This window comes from Hordeum vulgare, chromosome 2H, assembly GCF_904849725.1.
Source record: "Hordeum vulgare subsp. vulgare chromosome 2H, MorexV3_pseudomolecules_assembly, whole genome shotgun sequence".
Lineage (NCBI taxonomy): Eukaryota > Viridiplantae > Streptophyta > Magnoliopsida > Poales > Poaceae > Hordeum > Hordeum vulgare.
This window is the reverse complement of record NC_058519.1, coordinates 51,487,177-51,508,788: the sequence shown is the minus strand read 5'-3', so window position 1 is coordinate 51,508,788 and position 21,612 is coordinate 51,487,177. Positions and strand designations below refer to the sequence as shown.

At 43.2% G+C, this 21,612-nt stretch overlaps 1 protein-coding gene across 1 annotated transcript; it reads right to left on the bottom strand.

The window, feature by feature from the left end:
* Positions 1-17,744: 17,744 nt before the first annotated feature.
* On the bottom strand, positions 17,745-19,033 carry LOC123429515 (splicing factor U2af large subunit A-like). Its single transcript, XM_045113543.1, has 5 exons — positions 18,946-19,033; positions 18,689-18,733; positions 18,537-18,593; positions 18,220-18,420; positions 17,745-18,133 (listed from the first exon to the last, which is right to left on the bottom strand). The coding sequence occupies exons 1-5, from the start codon at positions 18,994-18,996 to the stop codon at positions 17,996-17,998; spliced, it is 492 nt and encodes a 163-aa protein (XP_044969478.1). The 5' UTR covers positions 18,997-19,033; the 3' UTR covers positions 17,745-17,995.
* Between the last annotated feature and the right edge of the window lie 2,579 nt (positions 19,034-21,612).

The following is a 21,612-nucleotide window of genomic DNA, read 5'->3' as shown; positions in this document are numbered from 1 at the left end:
GAAAAGGTAATATCGGTAAACATGAGGAAATGCCTATGAACTATTCACTTTTCATTGAACCATTTGATGTTCGGGGCTTTGATTATATGGGACCTTTTCCAAAATCCAATGGGTATACTCATATCCTAGTTGCTGTTGATTACGTCACTAAGTGGGTAGAAGCTATCCCCACTAGTAGTGTTGATCACAACACTTCTATCAGGATGCTTAAGGAAGTTATTTTGCCTAGATTTGGAGTCCCTAGATATCTAATGACCGACGGTGGTTCACACTTCATTCATGGTGCTTTCCGTAAAACGCTTGCTAAGTACGATGTCAACCATAGAATTGTGTCTCCCTGTCACCCTCAGTCCAGTGGTAAAGTAGAGCTAAGCAATAGAGAGATTAAACTAATTCTGCAAAAGACTGTCAACAGGTCTAGAAAAAATTGGTCTAAGAAGCTCGATGATGCACTGTGGGCTTATAGAACTGCCTATAAGAATCCATGGGCATGTCTCCGTACAAAATGGTGTACGGAAAAGCATGTCATTTACCTCTTGAGCTAGAGCATAAAGCTTATTGGGCAATCAAAGAGCTCAACTTTGATTTCAAACTTGCCGGTGAGAAGAGGTTATTTGATATTAGCTCGCTTGATGAATGGAGAACTTAGGCATATGAGAATGCCAAGTTGTTCAAAGAGAAGGTTAAGAGGTGGCATGATAAGAGGATACAAAAGCGTGAGTTCAATGTAGGTGATTATGTCTTGCTATATAACTCTCGTTTAAGATTCTTTGCAGGCAAGCTTCTCTCTAAATGGGAAGGTCCCTATGTTGTTGAGGAAGTATATCGTTCCGGTGCTATCAAGATCAACAACACAGAAGGTAATTGTCCGAGAGTTGTAAATGGGCAGAGAATCAAGCATTATATCTCAGGTACTCCCATAAATGTTGAAAGCAATATTATCAATACCATAACTCTGGAAGAATACCTAAGGGATATTTATCAGCCTGTTTCAGACTCCGAAAACGAAGAGGTGTGTGATTCGGTAAGAAAACAGAGTACAAAACTTTTCCAGTAGGAAATTTTCTCCGTTTTGGAATATTTGAAAAAATACAAAAATTGGAAGTAGTTCGTAAAGTGCGCGAGGAGGCGACAAGCCTGCACGGCGCGGGCCCACCCACTGGCCGCGCCGTGAGGGCTTGTGGCCACCTCGTGCACCTCCCGGGCTCCGTTTTCGTGCGGGGTACTCCTTCTGGTCTGAAAAAAATCATTATATATACTCCCGCTTGGTCTGACCCCTGTATCACGTAGATTTTCTTTGTTTTTATTTTGAGCCTATTTTCTGCCGCATATTTAGAGCAAGATGTCGTCTCAGGAGTCTATGGGGGAGAACAATCTCCCTCGAGCCTATGGAGAAGTAAATGCTGATCTGAAAAGAATGGAGGCCAAGGAGAGGCTACCTGAAGAAACCAAGGGCAAAACTAAAGAGAGGAATCAGGCGTGGGATGAAGTGCAATGTGTGCTCAACAAGGAAGAAGTTGAAGAAGTGTATTTCCTCCAACCCTACCTCCACCTACTGTCTCCATCCTTGATTGAACTCTTGAGGTTTTGTGAAACAACTCGTGCTCGCAATTCTTGTCTCACTCGTGAAGTTGTTTTGCTGGAAAAACATATTGCATATCTCCAAGGTATAAATCAAAGATTAATGGCCCTCTTGGAGTCAAAGATTGCAATAACTCCACCACCGTCACCACCAAAGGAAGACAACTAAACATGGGTATGGGCAATCCCCTTGGCATGTGCCAAGCTTGGGGGAGTTGCCCCGGTATTGTATCACCATCACATCTTTTGCCTTTACCTTTGTTTTAGTTTTCCTTTTCAGTTTTATCTTTCTCTAGTAGATTAAAAGTCTTAGTGTTTTAGTCTTGAGTTTTGCTTTGTGTCAGCCCTGATGTATTCGATCTCGTGAGCCATATAATAAAGAGTGTCTTAGTTGAAGGGCTTTGCCTCTTACCATGATCAAAAGAGTGAGAATAGAACAAAAGCATGAAAGATCATGTAATGATCTTATGGGAAGTGATGGCTTCACATATAAAAAGAATGAGGATTGAAACTTGTTGAGGGTAGGCAAACGTAGACCTTGGTCATTGTTGCAATTAATAGGAAGTGATAAAGAAGCAAAGGTTCACATATAAATATATCATCTCTAACACCATCTATGATTGTGAACACTCACTAAACTATTGCATGCCTAGAAGTAGATGTTGGACAAGGAAGACAACATAATGAATTGTGTTTGCTTGGTTCCGAACAATGTTATATGATTAGAGATCCCTTAGCATGTGACGATTGCTTCCGCCTCATATTAGCCAAACCTCCCGCACTAAGTAGATATACTACTTGTGCATCCATAAACCATCAACCCATTTTTGCCATGAGTGTCCACCATACCTACCTATGGATTGAATAAGATCCCTCAAGTAAGTTGTCATCGGTGCAAGAAATAAAAATTGCTCTCTAATATGTATGATCTATTAGTGTGTGGAAAATAAGCTTTGCGCGAACCTGTGATGAGGAAGACATAAAAGTGACACACTGCATAATAAAGTTCTTTATCGCAGGAGGCAATATAAAGTGACGTTCCTCCGCACTAAGAGGACACGCATCCAAACCTCAAAAGCGCATGACAACCTCTGCTTCCCTCTGCGAAGGGCCTATCTTGTACCTTTACTTTTTTCCCTTGAAAGAGTCATGGTGATCTTCACCAATTCCTTATTTTGCCTTTATCTTGGCTAACGTCATATGCTTGGGAAAGATCTATATTCATATGTCAACTTGGAGGTAAGTATTCATGAAGTATTATTGTTGACATTGCCCTTGAGGTAAGCAGTTGGGAGGCAAAACTATAAGCTCCTATCTTTCTCTGTGTCCAGCTGAAACTTTGATTTCATATGTACCACGTGAGTTGTAGCAATTGTAGAGAATGAAAGAATGATTGAGTATGTGGATTTGCTTTACAAGCTCTTATTTGACTCTTTGTGATGTTGTGATAAATTGCAATTGCTTCAATGACTAAAGGCTATCGGTTGTTACTTCTCGGTAAGGTTCTTGATCCATGCTTTACTTTGTGAAGGAATTATCACTTTAGCATGAGAGATTATATGTTGGTATTGATGTTCTGATCATGATCATGATCATGATGCATGCATGTTCGTCTCTTGTTTTGTCGACACCTCTCTCCCTAAACATGTGGATATGTTTATTGAGCTAGGCTTTCGCTTGAGGACAAGCGAGGTCTAAGCTTGGGGGAGTTGATACGTCCATTTTGCATCATGTTTTCATGTTGATATTTATCGCTTCTTGGGCTGTTATTTCACTTCAGGGTATAATTCTTATGCCTTTTCTCTCTTATTCTGCAAGGTTTACATGAAGAGGAAGAATGCTGGCAGCTGGAATTCTGGCCTGAAAGTGGAGCAAGTTTGAGATACCTATTCTGCGCAACTCCAAACGCCATAAAAATCAACGAGGATTTTTTTCTGGATTTATAAAAAATACTGGGCCGAAAAAGCGCCACAGGGGCGCGAGGGGTTGGCCACAAGCCTGGACGTCGCGGCCACCCCCCCCCCCTCCCAGGCCGCGCCATGAGGACTTGTGGGCAACCTGCTGGCCCACTTGCCCCCTCTTCTGCTATATGAAGGGTTTCGTTTGGAAAAAAATCAAGAAGGAGCTTTTTCGTGGTTTCGCCGCCGCCACGAGGCGGAACTTGAGTAGAACCAATCTAGAGCTCCGGCACGACGATCCTGCCGGGGAAACTTCCCTCCTGGAGGGGAAAATCGTCGCCATCGTCATCACCAACACTCCTCTCATCGAAGGGGACTCGTCACCATCAACATATTCATCAACACCATCTCATCTCCAAACCCTAGTTCATCACTTGTAACCAATCTCCATCTCGCGACTCCGATTGGTACTTGTAAGGTTGCTAGTAGTGTTGATTACTCTTTGTAGTTGATGCTAGTTGGATTACTTGGTGGAAGAGTTTACGTTCGGATCCTTGATGCTACTCATTACCTCTCTGGTCATGAATATGATTATGCTTTGTGAGTAGTTACTTTTGTTCCTGAGGACATGGGATAAGTCATGCTAATAGTAGTCATGTGAATTTGGTATTTGTTCGGTAATTTGATATGTTGTATGCTGTTTTTCCTCTAGTAGTGTTATGTGAACGTCAACTACATAACACTTCACCATTATTTGGGCCTAGAGGAAGGCATTGGGAAGTAGTAAGTAGATGATGGGTTGCTAGAGTGACAGAAGCTTAAACCCTAGTTTATGCGTTGCTTCGTAAGGGGCTGATTTGGATCCACTAGTTTAATGCTATGGTTAGACTTTGTCTTAATTCTTCTTTCGTAGTTGCGGATGCTTGCGAGAGGGGTTAATCATAAGTGGGATGCTTTTCCAAGTAAGGGCAGTACCCAAGCGCCGGTCCACCCACATATCAAACTATCAAAGTAACGAACGTGAATCATATGAACATGATGAAAACTAGCATGACAGAAATTCCCGTGTGTCCTCGGGAGCGTTTTTCTTCCTATAAGACTTTGTCCAGGCTTGTACCTTGATACAAAAGGGATTGGGCCACTTTGTTGCACCGTTGCTACTTTTGTTACTTGTTGCTTGCTACGAATCATCTCACCACACAATCACTTGTTACCGACAATTTCAGTGCATGTAGATTTTACCTTGCTGAAAACCACTTTTCAGATCCTTCTGGTCCTCGTTGGGTTCGACATCTTACTTATTGACAGGACTACGATTGATCCCCTATACTTGTGGGTCATCAGGGAGCTATAATAGCAAGTAGGTTGAATAATAATGCTATTGAAGGGGATTTCTTTGGTGGGACCTATGCCACCCGCATAGCGAATTTTCTTGGAGTACCCATCCGCGAAGGAGATCCCCCGCTCCATACAGCTTTCCTTGACCGCGTCGCTTTAACGTGCTACCAGTTTCTTCAGAGGGATGATGAATCCCTCCTATACCGTTTAATATTTAACCGGCAGCGTGTTTTCCATATTACCCCTCCTGCTCCTGCCTTCTTTGACTTTCAGGTAAAACAGAGATATTACATAACCAGAGGAGAGGCACAAGAGTATGAGAGGGAGGCAAAGGTTGCTCGTCTCCGAGAGGCATCTAATCAGGCAGTGGCTGCAGCGCTCCCGTACAACCCCCATTATGATTTTGGATATCGCCCGGACCATCCTTGGGAGTATACCAACTTAGGCCAAAAGCCTAAGCTTCGGGGAGTACGTGTTTCTCACCGACTTTACATTCTTGCTTATGCTTTCACTTTGTTCGTCGGTGTTCACACTTTGCTACTGTATCATCCATGCTAGTTTATTTTATTTTTCTCGTTTTCTTTTCGTGTGTCTGTCTAGTTTGATAAAACCCAAAAAGATTTTCTTGTTCTTCTTTTGCTTGTTGGGAGCTTTCGTGTGTAAATAGTTTTCTTTTTCTTTGGGTCAAGGTAGAAGATCATGGTTACAATGTTTAGTGGCTCTCGCATGCATATCTACTTATCTGTTAAAGAGCCATATTACTTTGTCTTCTCCTTTGTGTTTGCATGCAGATTCCAGCGTAGTCCAATGCACGAGCACTCTTACTATTGTTCACATCATTCAGTCGTGCAAGTGAAAGGCAATAATGACGATATATGATGAAGTGACTGAGCCTGGAAAAGCTAGTATGGACTCGATCTATTTTGTTTTTGTAAAGATGACTAGCTCATCGTTCCTGATTCAGCATTGTTGTGAGAAAAACATGTTTGCAATGACAACTTACAGATCATAGTTGCTGATGCCATGCTTAATTAGCTAGGAGCTTATAATGGTTTGTCTTGGATGCCCACATGAATGTTGAGATGACTATGATGTAGTATGATAGGATGGTAACCGCCTTTGAATGATTCAAGTGGCTTGACTTGGCGCATGTTCACGCATGTAGTTGAAACAAAATCAGCATAGCCTCTATGATATTCTTGTTCATGGTGATTTATGTCCTACTCATGCTTGCACTCAATGTTAGTTAATCTCAATGCATTTTGATGACTGTTGTCGCTCTCTAGTTGGTCGCTTCCCAGTCTTTTGCTAGCCTTCACTTGTACTAAGCGGGAATACTGCTTGTGCATCCACTCCCATAAACCCAAAGTTGTACCGTAAGAGTCCACCATGCCTACCTATATGCGGTATCTACCTGCCGTTCCAAGTAAATTTGCATGTGCCACTCTCTAAATCTTCAAGAAATAATCTGTTTTGCATGCCCGAACCGCTCATGTGGTGACAGGGGGCTATCAGTATCTTCCATGCTAGCCGTGTTATCCTCGATATGTGTTTATTCACTATCATTCACGAGAAACGGGCCGGTAATTGGAATGCCCAGTTCCATGCTCAAATCGAAAAGATAATTGCAAACAAAACTCCCCCTGGATTGATGTTGGTATGGACGGCACCCGAGTATTCAGCTAATCGTGGAGTGTGATTGATTGGTGGTGGGGGAGTCAAAACTTTACTTTTCTATTTGGGAACCGCCTATAGCATGTGTATCGTGGAAGATGGTGAGAACTCTTAGTCATTGCATTGACAATGAAAGCATGCCACCCAAAATTATTATCTCTGCTTTCAAAGCTTGAGCTCTGGCACCTCTGCAAATCAATGCTTCCCTCTACGAAGGGCCCGTCTATTTATGTTCCTGTTGAGTCATCCTCCTCTACTAAAAGCACCAATTAGAGAGCATCTCTGTCATTTTTATGCTTTGCTTTTAACTGTGTTGAGTATGACTGTGACTGGATCTTCATTGCCATGAATTACAATGTTTAGTCAGCCCTTGGTCTTTGAAGGTGCTCTACATTTATGTTTTGCGGTCTCAGAAAGAGCTAGCGAGATACCATCTATTCGTACTTCTTCATGATTGTTTTGATTGAAGTGTTGACGTTTGAAACTTACTATTATGTGCTCGCTAGTTGATTATGCCATTGATATGAGTTTACCGGGAGACCTAGATCTCATTTGCTTTTGTGGTTTGCTTATGATCTTGCTAAAATTCTGGATATGAGTTACGCATAATTGCAACAACAAGATCAAACAAAGTTCGTAAAAGTTTTTCTTTTGTCTCTTTCAGTTTGTCAACTGAATTGCTTGAGGACAAGCAAGGTTTTAAGCTTGGGGGAGTTGATATGTCTCAGTCGTTTCTACTTTTCCAAACTCTTTTGCCCTTGTTTTGGTCTCTAATTTGCATGATTTGAATGGAACTAACCCGGACTGACGCTGTTTTCAGCAGAATGGCCATGGTGTTGTTTTTGCGCAGAAATAAAAGTTCTCGGAATGACCTGGAAATCTACGAGGATTTTTTGTGGAATATATAAAAAATACTGGCGCAAGAATCAACTGGAGGGATGGACCCAGGAGCTCACAAGCCCACCAGGCCCGCCCCCCCTGGCTGGGCCTGGCAGGCTTGTGAGCCCCTCGGAGCTCCGTCGCCCCCAATTCCAGCTCTATATATCCTCTTTCGTCCGGAAAAAAAATCAAGGAGAAGGGTTCATCGAATTTTACGATACGAAGGTCCTGTTCTTCCTCTGGAGGGCAGATCTGGAGTCTGTTCTAGGCTCCGGAGAGGGGGGATCGTCTCCATCGTCATCATCAACCTTCCTTCATCGCCAATTCCATGATGCTCTTCACCGTTCGTGAGTAATATCATCGTAGGCTTGCTGGATGATGATCGGTTGCATGAGATCTATCATGTAATCGAGTTAGTTTTGACGGGGATTGATCCCTAGTATCCACTATGTTCTAAGATTGATGTTGCTACTACTTTGCCATGCTTAATGCTTGTCACTAGGGCCCGAGTGCCATGATTTCAGATTTGAACCTATTATGTTGTCGCTAATATATGTGTGTTTTAGATCCTATCTTGCAAGTTTTGGTCACCTACTATGTGTTATGACCCGGCAACCCCGGAGTGACAATAGCCGGAACCACTCCCGGAGATGACCATAGTATGAGGAGTTCGTGTATTCACCAAGTGTTAATGCGTTGGTCCGGTTCTTTATTAAAAGGATAACCTTAATATCCCATAGTTTCCATTAGGACCCCGCTGCCACGGGAGGGATGGACAATAGATGTCATGCAAGTTCTTTTCCCTAAGCACGTATGACTACATACGGAATACATGCCTACATCAGATTGACGAACTGGAGCTAGTTACATATCTCTCCGTGTTATAACTGTTGCATGATAAATAGCATTCGGCATAATCATCCATCACCGATCCAATGCCTACGAGTCTTTCCTACTGGTCCTTGCTACGTTACTCTGTTGCTATTGTTACTCTATTGCTACTGATGTTACTTTGCTGCTACTGCTGCTACTGGTTACCGTTGCTACTGCTGCTATCATACTACTTTGCTACTGATACTTTGTTGCAGATACTAAATCTTTCAGGGGTGGTTGAATTGACAACTCAACTCCTAATACTTGAGAATATTCTTTCGCTTCCCCTTCAGTCGAATCAATAAATTTGGGTTGAATACTCTACCCTCGAAAATTGTTGCGATCCCCTATACTTGTGGGTTATCACTGGACACTGAGTCTTACTCAACTTTATACCTTGTAACACTAGCAAGAACCCCTTCTTGGACTGCTCGATTTTGAACTTCTCCAAAACTTTATCAAGGTATGTGCTTTGTGAAAGTCCTATTGGGCGCCTCGATCTATGCCTATAGATCTTAAAGACTAATATGTAAGCAACTTCTCCTAGGTCTTTCATTGAAAAACATTTGTTCAAGTAATCCTTTACGCTCTCTAAAAACTCCACATTGTTTCCAATCAGCAATATGTCATCCACATATAATATTAGAAACACTACAGAGCTCCCACTCACTTTCTTGTAAATACAAGATTCTCCAACAACTTGTATAAACCCAAATGCTTTGATCACCCCATCAAAGCTCTTATTCCAACTCCGAGATGCTTGCACCAGTCCATAAATGGATCACTGGATCTTGCATACTCTGTTAGCATTCTTCGGAGCGACAAAACCTTCGGGTTGCACCATATACAACTCTTCCTTAAGAAAACCATTAAGGAACGCCGTTTTGACATCCATTTGCCAGATTTCATAATCGAAAAATGCAGCTATTGCTAACATGATTCGGACGGACTTAAGCATCGCTACCGGTGAGAATATCTCATCGTAGTAAACTCCTTGAACTTGTGAAAAACCCTTTGCCACAAGTCGAGCTTTATAAACGGTCACATTACCATCCGCGTCTGTCTTCTTCTTAAAGATCCATTTGTTCTGAATAGCCTTGCGACCTTCAGGAAATACTTCCAAAGTCTACACTTTGTTTTCATACATAGATCCTATCTCGGACTTCATGGCCTCTAACCATTTGTTGGAATCCGGGCCCACCATTGCTTCTTCATAATTCACAGGTTCATTGTTGTCTAACAACATGATGGATAAGATAGGATTCTCGTACCACTCGGGAGCAGTACGTGATCTTGTCGACCTGCGAGGTTCGACAGTAACTTGATCCGAAGCTTCATGATCATCATCATTAGCTTCCTCCTCAATCGGTGTTGCCTCGATAGAGATTTCTTTCTGCCCTGCGCCACCAATCAGAGGGAACAGAGGTTCCACAACCTCATCAAGTTCTATCTTCCTCCCACTCAATTCTTTCGAGAGAAACTCCTTCTCAAGAAAAGCTCCGTTCTTAGCAACAAACGCTTTGCCCTTGGATATGAGATAGAAGGTGTACCCAACTATAGCTTTTGGGTAACCTATGAAGATGCACTTTTCCGCTTTGGGTTCCAGCTTTTCAAGCTTAAGCTTTTTGACATAAGCATCGCATCCCCAAACTTTAAGAAACGACAAATTTGGCCTCTTGCCATGCCATAGCTCATATGGTGTCGTCTCAACGGATTTTGACGGTGTCCTATTTAAAGTGAATGCAAATGTCTCTAATGCGTAACCCCAAAACGATAACGGTAAATCGGTAAGATACATCATAGATTGCACCATATCTAACAAAGTACGATTACGACGTTCGGACACACCATTACGCTGTGGTGTTCCAGGCGGCGTCAACTGTGAAACGATTCCACGTTGTCTTAAGTGAGCACCAAACTCGAAACTCAGATATTCACCCCCTCGATCAGATCGTAGGAACTTGATCTTCTTGTTATGATGATTTTCAACTTCACTCTGAAATTGCTTGAACTTTTCAAATGATTCAGACTTGTGCTTCATCAAGTAGATATATCCATACCTACTCAAATCATCAGTGAAGGTGAGAAAATAACGATATCCACCGCGTGCCTCCACACTCATTGGACCGCATACATCAGTATGTATGATTTCCAATAAGTCACTTGCACGCTCCATTGTTCCGGAGAACGGAGTCTTAGTCATATTGCCCATGAGGCATGGTTCGCACGTGTCGAGTGATTCGAAATCAAGTGACTCCAAAATCCCATCAGCATGGAGTTTCTTCATGCGCTTTACACCAATATGACCTAAACGGCAGTGCCACAAAAAGGTGGCGCTATCATTGTTAACTCTACATCTTTTGGTCTCAATGTTATGTATATGTGTGTCATCACAATCAAGATTCAATATGAACAAACCTCTCACATTGGGTGCATGACCATAAAAGATATTACTCATAAAAATAGAACAACCATTATTCTCTGACTTAAATGAGTAACTGTCTCGCAATAAACAAGATCCATATATAATGTTCATGCTTAACGCAGACAATAAATAACAATTATTTAAGTTCATAACTAATCCTGATGGTAACGAAAGTGAGACTCTGTCGACGGCGATTGCATCAACCTTGGAACCATTTCCCACGTGCATCGTCACTTCATCCTTCGCCAGCCTTCGTTTATTCCGCAGTCCCTACTCCGAGTTGCAAATATGAGCAACAGAACCAGTATCAAATACTCAGGCACTACAACGAGAGTTGGTTAGGTACACATCAATAATATGTATATCACATATACCTGGTTTGGCGTTGGCCGCCTTCTTATCAGCCAAATACTTGGGGCAGTTGCGCTTCCAGTGACCCATCCCCTTGCAATAATAGCACTCTGTTTCCGGCTTAGGTCCAGCCTTGGGTTTCTTCGTCGGATTGGCAACAGTTTTGCCGCTCTTCTTGGAGTTACCCTTCTTGCCTTTGCCGCTTCTCTTGAAACCAGTGGTCTTATTGACCATCAACACTTGATGTTCTTTTCGGAGTTCTGACTCTGTGACTTTCAGCATCGCGAATAACCCGCTGGGTGACTTTTTCATCCCTTGCATGTTATAGTTCAACACAAAGCTCTTGTAGCTAGGTGGAGTGATTGAAGAATTCTGTCAGTGATAGCCTCTTGCGGGAGTTCAGTCCCTAGCTCAGCTAGACGGTTTGAGTACCCAGACATTTTGAGCACATGTTCACTGACAGGCGAATTCTCCTCCATTTTGCAAGCATAAAATTTATCGGAGGTCTCATACCTCTCGATCCGTGCGTTCTTCTAAAAGATAAACTTCAACTCCTGGAACATCTCATATGCTCCATGACGTTCAAAGCGTCGTTGAAGTCCCGGTTCCAAGGCATACAAGACTGCACACTGAACTACTGAGTAGTCCTCCTTACGTGATTGCCAAGCGTTCAAAACATCTTGGTCAAACGTAGCGGGTGGTTCATCTCCTAGCGAAGCATCAATGACATAATTCTTTTTCCCAGCTTGTAGGATGAGTCTAAGATTACGAGCCCAGTCTACAAAGTTGATACCATCATCTTTCAGCTTAGCTTTCTCTAGAAACGTATTGAAATTCAGGTTTGCTAATGCATGAGCCATTGATCTACAACATAAAATATTGCAAGGTGGACTTAGACTATGTTCAAGATAATTAGAGTTTAACTAATAAAATTACTAATAAACTCCCACTCAAATAGACATCCCTCTAGTTACTTGAGTGTGGCATGATCCAAATTCACCAACTCAAATCCGATCATCACATGAGTTGAGTGTAGTTTCAGTGATAAACATCTCTATGCTAATCATATCAACTATACGATTGATGCTCGACCTATCGGTCTCTCGTGTTCCGAGGCCACGTCTGCACATGCTAGGCTCATCAAGTTTAACCCGAGTGTTTCGTGTGTGCAACTGTTTTGCACCCGTTGTATGTGAACGTTGAGTCTATCACACCCGATCATCACGTGGTGTCTCGAAACGACGAACTGTTGCAACGGTGCACAGTCGGGGAGAACACAATTTTCTCTTGAAATTTTAGTGAAGGGTCACCGTATAATGCTACAGTCATTCTAAGCAAGATAAGGTGCATAAAAGGATTAACATCACATGCAATTCATAAGTGACATGATATGGCCATGATCTTGTGCTTCTTGATCTCCATCACCAAAGCATCGGCATGATCTTCATCGTCACCGGCGCCACACCATGATCTCCATCATCATGCCGCCATCGAGGTTGTCATGCTATCTATGCTACTACTACTAAAGCTACAACCTAGCAATATAGTAAACGCATCTGCAAACACAAACGTTAGTTTAAAGACAACCCTATGGCTCCTGTCGGTTGTCGTAGCATCGACGTGCAAGTCGATATTAACTATTACAACATGATCATCTCATACATCCAATATATCACATCATGTCTTTGGCCATATCACATCACAAGCATACCCTGCAAAAACAAGTTAGACGTCCTCTAATTTGTTGTTGCATGTTTTACGTGGCTGCTATGGGTATCTAGCATGGTCGCATCTTACTTACGCAAAAACCATAACGAAGATGTGCAAATTGCTATTTAACCTCTCTCCAAGGACTGCCTCGGTCAAATCCAATTCAACTAAAGTTGAAGAAACTGACACCCGCCAGTCATCTTTATGCAACGAGTTGCATATTGGTCGATGAAACCGATCTCTCGTAAGCGTACGAGTAATGTTGGTCCAGGTCGCTTCAATCCAACAATACCGTCGAATCGAGAAAATACTAAGGAGGGCAGCAAATCGAACATCAACGCCCACAAAAACTTTTGTGTTCTACTCGAGATTACATCTACGCATGAACCTAGCTCATGATGCCATTGTTGGGGAACGTTGCATGGGAAACAAAAAAATTCCTACGCACACGAAGACCTATCATGGTGATGATCATCTACGAGAGGGAGATTGGTTCCACATAACCTTGTAGATCGCTAAGCGTGAAGCGTTAAGAAACGCGGTTGATGTAGTGGTACAGCTTCGTGATTCAAATCACCGTCGTCCCATGATCCGTTCCGATCGAGCGACGAACGGACGGCACCTCTGTGTTCTTGATCCAGCAAGAGAGACGGGGAAGTAGATGAGTTCTCCGGCAGCGTGACAGCACGCCAGTGATGGTGATGATCTATTCCTGCAGGGCTCCGCCCGAGCTCCGCAGAAAACCGATCTAGAGGAAGAACTACGAAGTAGAGGTTTGAGTTGCACATGCCATAGTTGTGTCTCAAAAACCCTAAAACCTCTAGTATATATAGGAGGAGGGGAGGGGCTAGCCTTGGGGCTCAAGGGAGCCCCAAGGGCGCCGGCCGAGAGAGGAGAGGAGGACTCCAACTCCAATTCGGTTTGGGGAAGGAGGAGTCCTCCTCTTCTTTCCCACCTCCCTTTTTTTGGTTTTCTTTTCCTAGCGTCATAGCCCACTTGGGCTGGCCTCACCAGCCCTCTAAGGGCTGGTGCGCCACCCTTGGGCTCTTAGGCTCACTCCTGGGTGGGTGGGCCCCTCCCGATGAAAACCGGAACCCATTCGTCACTCCCGGTACACTGCCGGTAATGCCTGAAATCTTTTCGGAGACCAAATTAAATGAAACCATCCTATATATCAATCTTCGTTTCCAGACCATTCCGGAAACCCTCTTAACGTCCGTGATCTCATCCAGGACTCCGAACAACCTTCGGTCACCAACACCTATAACTGAACTATACCGAAACGTCACCGAACCTTAAGTGTGCAGACCCTGCGGGTTCGATAACTATGCAGACATGACCTGAGACACTCCCCGGTCAATATCCGATAGCAGGACCTGGATGTCCATATTGGATCCTACATATTCTATGAAGATCTTATCGGTTGAACCTCTGTGCCAAGGATTCATATAATCCCGTACAACATTCCCTTTGTCGTTCGGTATGTTACTTGCCCGAGATTTGATCATCGGTATCCCTATACCTATTTCAATCTCGTTACCGGCAAGTATCTTTACTCGTTCCGTAATACAAGATCGCGTGACTAACACTTGAGTCACATTGCGTGCAAGGCTTATGTGTGATGTTGTATTACCGAGTGGGCCCCGAGATACCTCTCTGTCACACGGAGTGAAAAATCTCAGTCTTGATCCATGCTAACTCAACGGACACCTTCGGAGATACCTGTAGAGCACCTTTATAGTCACCGAGTAACGTTGTGACGTTTGATACACACAAGGTATTCCTCCAGTGTTAGTGAGTTACATGATCTCATGGTCATAGGAATGAATACTTGACACGTAGAAAACAATAGCAACAAAATGGCATGATCACATGCTACGTTCGTAGTTTGGGTCTTGTCCATCACATCATTCTCCTAATGATATGATCCAGTCATCAAGTGACAACACTTGCATATGGTCAGAAAACCTTAACCATCCTTGATCAACTGGCTAGTCAACTAGAGGCTTACTAGAGACATTGTTTTGTCTATATATCCACACATGTATCTATGCTTTCGTTCAATATAATTATAGCATGGATAATAAACGATTATCTTGAAACAGGAAATATAACAATAACTATTTTATCATTGCCTCTAGGGCATATTTCTAACAAAAACATTGGGCACTCGAGATGCTCGATCTCATGTTACACTCCATGCCCACCATCGATGACCATGACATGCCCACCGTCGGGAAAGCATGATCTTCCACTCTTGCTAGCCTTGCAGAAGTTTAGGAAGCATGATTAGTTTGATTTGGATACAAAGATGATGCCTAAGAAACAATATGAAGCATGCAATGAAGCAAACTAAACACAATGTAGAAGCACGAGCGTGAAGCACTTAAAGTAAACCATATGAAATGAAGAAGCATAACTATGATGCGTATGAAGCAAGTTGTGCACCGTAAAGAAGCAAAATTATGATACAAATGAATCATGAAAATTGGATGCATCATATTTATGTAATCTCAACATAATTTATATATGGTGGAAGCATACTTTAAAATGGGGTTAACAAGATTTATGCAGTCACTTGGAGAGTTTGGTCACGTTCACTCGGTCTCATCGAGTGAACGTGACCAAACTTGTGTACTCTTCTGTATTCCACACGGTCTCACCGAGTGCATTGGGTGCCCCGTGATAAATTTTCTGACATCCCTTCGGTATGTCCGAAGTAACTCTACAACTTCTGTCTCTGATCTTGTTTTGGCTCTACAGGTCGCATACGACCTAGGATTAAGACGATTTTTATATCAAAATCAACCGTTATGACGAGACGTAGATTTTTCATGATTATAACTTTTTCATTTGAGGCCATCTTAATCATGTTTTGTGCCCCTGACATTCTTCGACCTCCTGGAGGCCGACGGGCCCTCTTCGGCCAACCGCAGGCCGACAGGTGGCTCTTCGGCCACCCGCAGGCCGACAAGCCTACTTTGGCCTCCCACGGGCCGACAGGTCCCCCGTCGGCCCACCAGAGGCTGACAGGGCTGTAGTTTTAACATTTTTGAAAAGCACATATGCTTTTCGAATTTATTATAAAATATGTAGTAGCTTTGAAAATAAATCCGTTCCTTTTTCTCCTTTTCTTCTTCCTTCGAGCACACAACAAACGCACTGGCCAGCACCATTGCCCGCCGCTGAGAGGACACTGTTGCGATGTCTGACGGCTGAGCTGCGTCGTAGCAGGCGATGCGATACGATGTTGCGGTCACGTCGAAGGCAGAGCTACGTTGGAGCAGGAGCTTCTACGAGCTGCTGCCATGGTCGGCAGCAGAGCTTTGCTGCAACAGACGATGAAGCCGCATTGCAGCAGTAGAAAGCTCTGAGCTGCTACCATGGTTGGCGGCGGAGTTGGATCGCAGCAGGCAACGCTGCAATGAAGCTTCGCTGGCGCGTCAATGAAGCTGCTCCATTGAAGCTTCGTCGGGGCGTTGTTGGTGATGCGTCCAAGTTTTTGTCGCCGCCCCAATGGCTCCCGGTGCTGCCATGCAGTGGTAGCCGGTGGCTGTTGGAGCTGCTACGCAGCGGTCGCCGGTGCCTCCGGTGACGCGAGGTCACCGACGCAAGTTGCCACCGGAGGTCGCTGCGTTGTTCTGCAACAGACGTTGTTGCTCTGCATCAGGGGAATGAGGATTAGAGAAGAAAGCATCCGATGGATGGGCATTAGAAAGGCACTGGGTTGCTGTGATCGCATGGAACAGATGATTAGGCGGATTATTTCCTATAGAAATCATCCGCATGATTTGCAGCAGCCGTCATATAAGTACTACTCCATATGTTTAGTTATGACATGAAAGATGAGATTAGCTGACGTATATCAAACATCCATCCAGACATGAGTATCGAACATCCATCCAGCCATGAGTACACATACATGGGCATCATCGATCTGTTGAACATCCTTAAAACATGGGTGAACGGATTGTTTTTTACTACAACCTGGATAGTTACACAATGCGTTAGAGGCAAAATGATCATTTCATCTCACACTTAACACCTTTAATGTCTAAAATGGACGGTCATATAAGGAACAAAATTTAGTTTAAGTGTCAAATAGGGAAAAAAATTAATTTGGACCAAATATGAAAGCCAAATTTAAGAAATGGCCAAATAAGAAATTCTCTCATCTTTGGATGGAATGAACCGTATCTTCATTTTGTTGTCTACAACCCTTTCTCGTACAAAGCAAAAGTCAATCTCAATATGTTTAGTTATGACATGTAAGATGAGATTAGCTGATGAATAAGTTGCTCCCAAATTATCACACCACGGCATGGGATACAATGTTGCTTAATTCCTAATTCTTTGAGCAACAATTTCAACCAAATATAATGAAATTAGTTAAGGATTTATACTTAGCATGTCCAATCAGTCTAAGAAAAAACACTCACAAGTGCGGAGTTTATTTTGAACACACACAAGTGCAGAGCTTGAACGTGTGAGATAAAGCCCTAAATCATAGTGTGTTTCACATAACATACAATTCTTGTTCAATGTATACTAATAGGTGCATGCAAATATTGACAAACAATATTAATAGTAAATGATATGTCAGTCCGTGTGAGAGTCAAGTTTTGCAAGGCTCCCACAACACTTGTGTATTTTGTACTTTCTTTCTTATTGAGTGGTTTTCCTTCACATGCTAATTTTATTTTGGAAGAAGACAAAGGTGTGGGTGAAGGCTCATCCTTCACCCCATGCAAGCTAGAAATACAGTGGGATATTTTGTTTTTGTTTCGGTACTAACCATCTTGAATCTTCTTTACTTCTATACCTAGGAAGAACTGTAAATCCACAACACTCAAAGCAAACTTTGAACTCAACTAAGCAGACTAAAATAAAAATGTACATTGTGTATTTGAAAAAGGTTCAACATGTATAAAAATTGTGAGCACCCTAAGTTTTAAGACGTAACCAACTGATCTCTAGAAACATTTGTGATTTCTTATTGGTTGACCGTCAATATTATGTGTATTTGTTTGATGTGCGGTCAAAATTTTCCAAACATTATCTTGAATATCTTTTGCCGCTAATGAATAGATGAACGGGCGTACAGACCAGTAAAAAACTAAACCGACACATTTACCACTTTGGGTTTTTTAGTCTATTCAAACAGGAGGGCAGACATCCTAGGTCAGCTAGCTGTGGGTCGACTGTCAATCCACTTATCGTTAGACGCACCCATAGTTGTAACAATAAAAATAAGTGGATTTGCATTCTATCCGTCGTAATCTCCATCAGCAAACTTGTCCTCGGGGTAGAACACAACAACTGGCTGCTTCCCCTCAAACCGCATGCAATGCAACATCCCCTTGGAATATGCCGCGCTGTCGATATCGGCGTACTCGAGAAACACCTATAATGCAACATAGAAGTTGATTAATTTCCCTCTTTGTGATATCTCATCTCATCCGACAAAATAAATGAGGAGGACACCTGTACCTTGCCAACTCCGGCGACCGGAGCGCCGCTGGGGTCTGGCCGTGGGACGACGGCCCTGACGAGTTTACCGCCGTATCTCAGCCCTTCTCCCTTCATCCTTCCGCAAACCTTTCGGTAGTACTCGTCGTCTCGTAGCTCGTCCGAAGAGAACAGTTGCGACAAGCGTACCACCTTTGTCGTTCCATCTTCATACACGCGCCTCTGCTTAATCAGCCAGAGAGCAACAACACATCAACAGCCAGAAACCGATTTCGGTTTACCAATCTATAAAGCCGCACAACGAGAAGACATAGAAGAAGAGCAAATAATATGATTACCCGAAAACCTCCTAGAGGAACTGGCCTGTAGTAGAAAAGCCAAGAACACGGAGGACCCTGCACACAGAATGTCGTTAACCTTTTTTCTTAACACCGACGAAGAGTCGTTTAACCTAAACAGGAGAAAAAGTGGGGATTCAAGCAATTTGTACCTGTGGTGTCATGCTGTATCGTGACTGGTAGATGACTGGAATCAGCTGGTCCATGCAAATTAGACAGAGAGAACGTATTAGTACCCAGAAGTGAGATGATAATGTTAAGAGTTTTGGCAACTTATTTGAGCGGGCGGATGCAGAAAGATGATGATGGATTTTTCTTTCTCCCGTGGAGAAACCATTGGGACTGGAAGTGGAACCCTAACTAATCGACATAGATCATACATTACGCGGGATCGGCGGGAGGAACGAACCTCCTGGGAGCCGCCGTCGGCCGGCGGGGAGAGGTCGCCGTTGTTGGCCATGCGACGCGGCGGCGGTTCCGTCTGTACCGTGCGGTGCTTCTCGCCCTCCCCCGGTCGCCGTGGACTTTTTGTTTTTTGAGTAGTCGCTGTGGAATTCTGTGGCCTCGGGTCGGGGTGGGTGTGGAGACGGGGGATTTGGGCTGTCGGTATATATAAGGGCCGTAGCCCGTAGGGGGTGCGTGTGGGTCCGATTTCATATCGTGGTCAGGTCTTGCTGGCGGTTTCCGAATATTTCTCTCACGTCTTTTATGAAAAATAATACTAATATTTCTCTTCCGAAAACACTGTGGTGTTCTTAGTCCCTCCCTTTCTCGCAGAAAATCCTCCCTTTTTTCCTAAAAATTACTCTTCTCACTAGTGGGGACAGGGCCTATAGTCCCGACCCGTAAGGGGCTTTAGTCCCAGTTCACCAACCGGGACTAAAGACTTAACCTTTAGTCCCGACCCTGTTCCAAGCCGGGACCAAAGGTGCTCCACGTGAACGCCTCGGAGCGCCCTCAGGGACAGGCCCTTTAGTCCCGGGTCTTAACACGGACCGGGACTAAAGAGTTTATGCAGATTTTGTTTATTTTAGGGTTTTAGGGTTTTAGGGTTTAGGTGTTTGGGAGATTAACGTGATGCCTCGTTTGGTGTTCGGAAATTAGTTTTCATATAATTCTAAATATACATGTTTATGCATATATATATATATATAAGATTAACTTATCTTACAAGCGAGCATATATATACAATTATATGGAGATGTGAATTATCTGGACTAGAGCCCGTCTATTCGATTACATGGACCAACATCAGTAATGGCCCCTAGCTACACTAAATCGTCCTTTGTCATCTATAGCTTCTGTCCTCAGAAAGGTCGCAAGCTCCTCTGCAACAGCAATCGCGCGTTGCTTTGGTAGGGACTTCTCCCTCATGGCCATGTACTATATAAGAAGAGGAGATGAATATGAATATCAATCATGATAACAAAGAATGACGGGTAAAAATAGAGGTGTGAATGTTCATTGCTTACGTCGTATCTGTGATCCTTGTGCTCAGAGGTAAACGTGTGAATGGTCTCGCAAACATAGTATCCGCATAGATGCGTCCCCCGTGGCTGCTGGTCGCACTTTACGAGAATAGAATATATATAATCAAAATAATAATCTAGCATCATAAATGTATTGAAAATAGAAGTATATCATACTACTACTTACCTGAGCCGCTCTAAAGGTCAGCTTCTCAGGCTCGATACCGGGAGTCACGCACTTGAACCGCTTCCAAACCCTGCCCGACAAGGAAAATGATTTGCTAAGTTTTTCATTAATTGATATATTAGAAAATCATCGAAAGAGACCGATAGAGCGCAAGAATGATTGAAATTACCCTTGGAGCATGTCCTGCGGGCTTTGGAACTGTTCCAAGGGTCTCGATAATGGGTCGAAGGCATCAACTCTTCCCTTATCAATTTGAATGTCCAACAGAATCCAATGGAAGCTGCACATGTGTGTGTGTGTGTGTGTGTATATATATATCTGTGTGTGTGTGTGTGTGTGTGTATATATATATATATATATATATATATATATATATATATATCTGTGTGTGTGTGTGTGTGTGTCAGTAACTTATCAATTACACTTATAAGTGAATGGACACAACAGAATAAAGACCCTCACCTGAAGTTGTATGGAAACAGTATGTGGTCACAGAAATTTTGATCTGTTAGAAGCCTAAGAAGGTTTTCCTCCGTCTCCTTGGGTTTATCAGTTAGCGTCGCTATATGTATTTTATCTGGGTCAATAAACCCAATATTTAGGATGTTCCTATTTTTATAATCCAGAATCTTCATTCTGCATAATAGAGTACAAGTTATATGTAGACAATGAATTGAAATAACTAAACAAGTTATATGTAGACAACGAATTGAAAAACTTATAGACAATAGCAACTCATAAGCGATTTGTCGAGGGCGTCGGCATTGTACATCTAGAAGAGTTCATCAAAGTCGATATGGATTTCTTCCGGGCGGTCGTAGTACTCCTGTGGGACACGCGCCACGATCATCGTTCTCCCATTCTTTGATTCACTTAAGTACCATGTATGCAAGTAACGCATATTTGTTGGGAGATCATCTTTGCTGACCAAAGGCGCTCCCATGACAAACTGTGGCTTAGGGGCTACCACAGCCTTGGGTAACCTGTCGTCTTGGGAAGCCAGAACGTCTTCAACCAGGATACCCCATTCATCTGCCCACTTCTTTGCTAATTCCAAATCTTGCCCCTGCACCAGAGGGGGAACATTCTCGGGTAACACCCTGAGGGGTGGGATCGACTGTTTGGCCTGTTGTCCAAGCTGAGGAACGTCTGATCTTTTTTTGCTTGTAGTTGAACTTGATTTGCTCCCACACATGTACACCTGGTTCGGCCCACAGCTGTAAAAGTTCATCAACTAATGGCCTTAGGTACACATCAATATCGTTGCCGGGTTGCTTTGGACCTTGGATAAGCACTGGCATCATAATGAACTTCCGCTTCATGCACAACCAAGGAGGAAGGTTGTAGATACATAGAGTAACGGGCCAGGTGCTGTGACTGCAACTCTGCTCCCCAAAAGGATTCATGCCATCTGTACTCA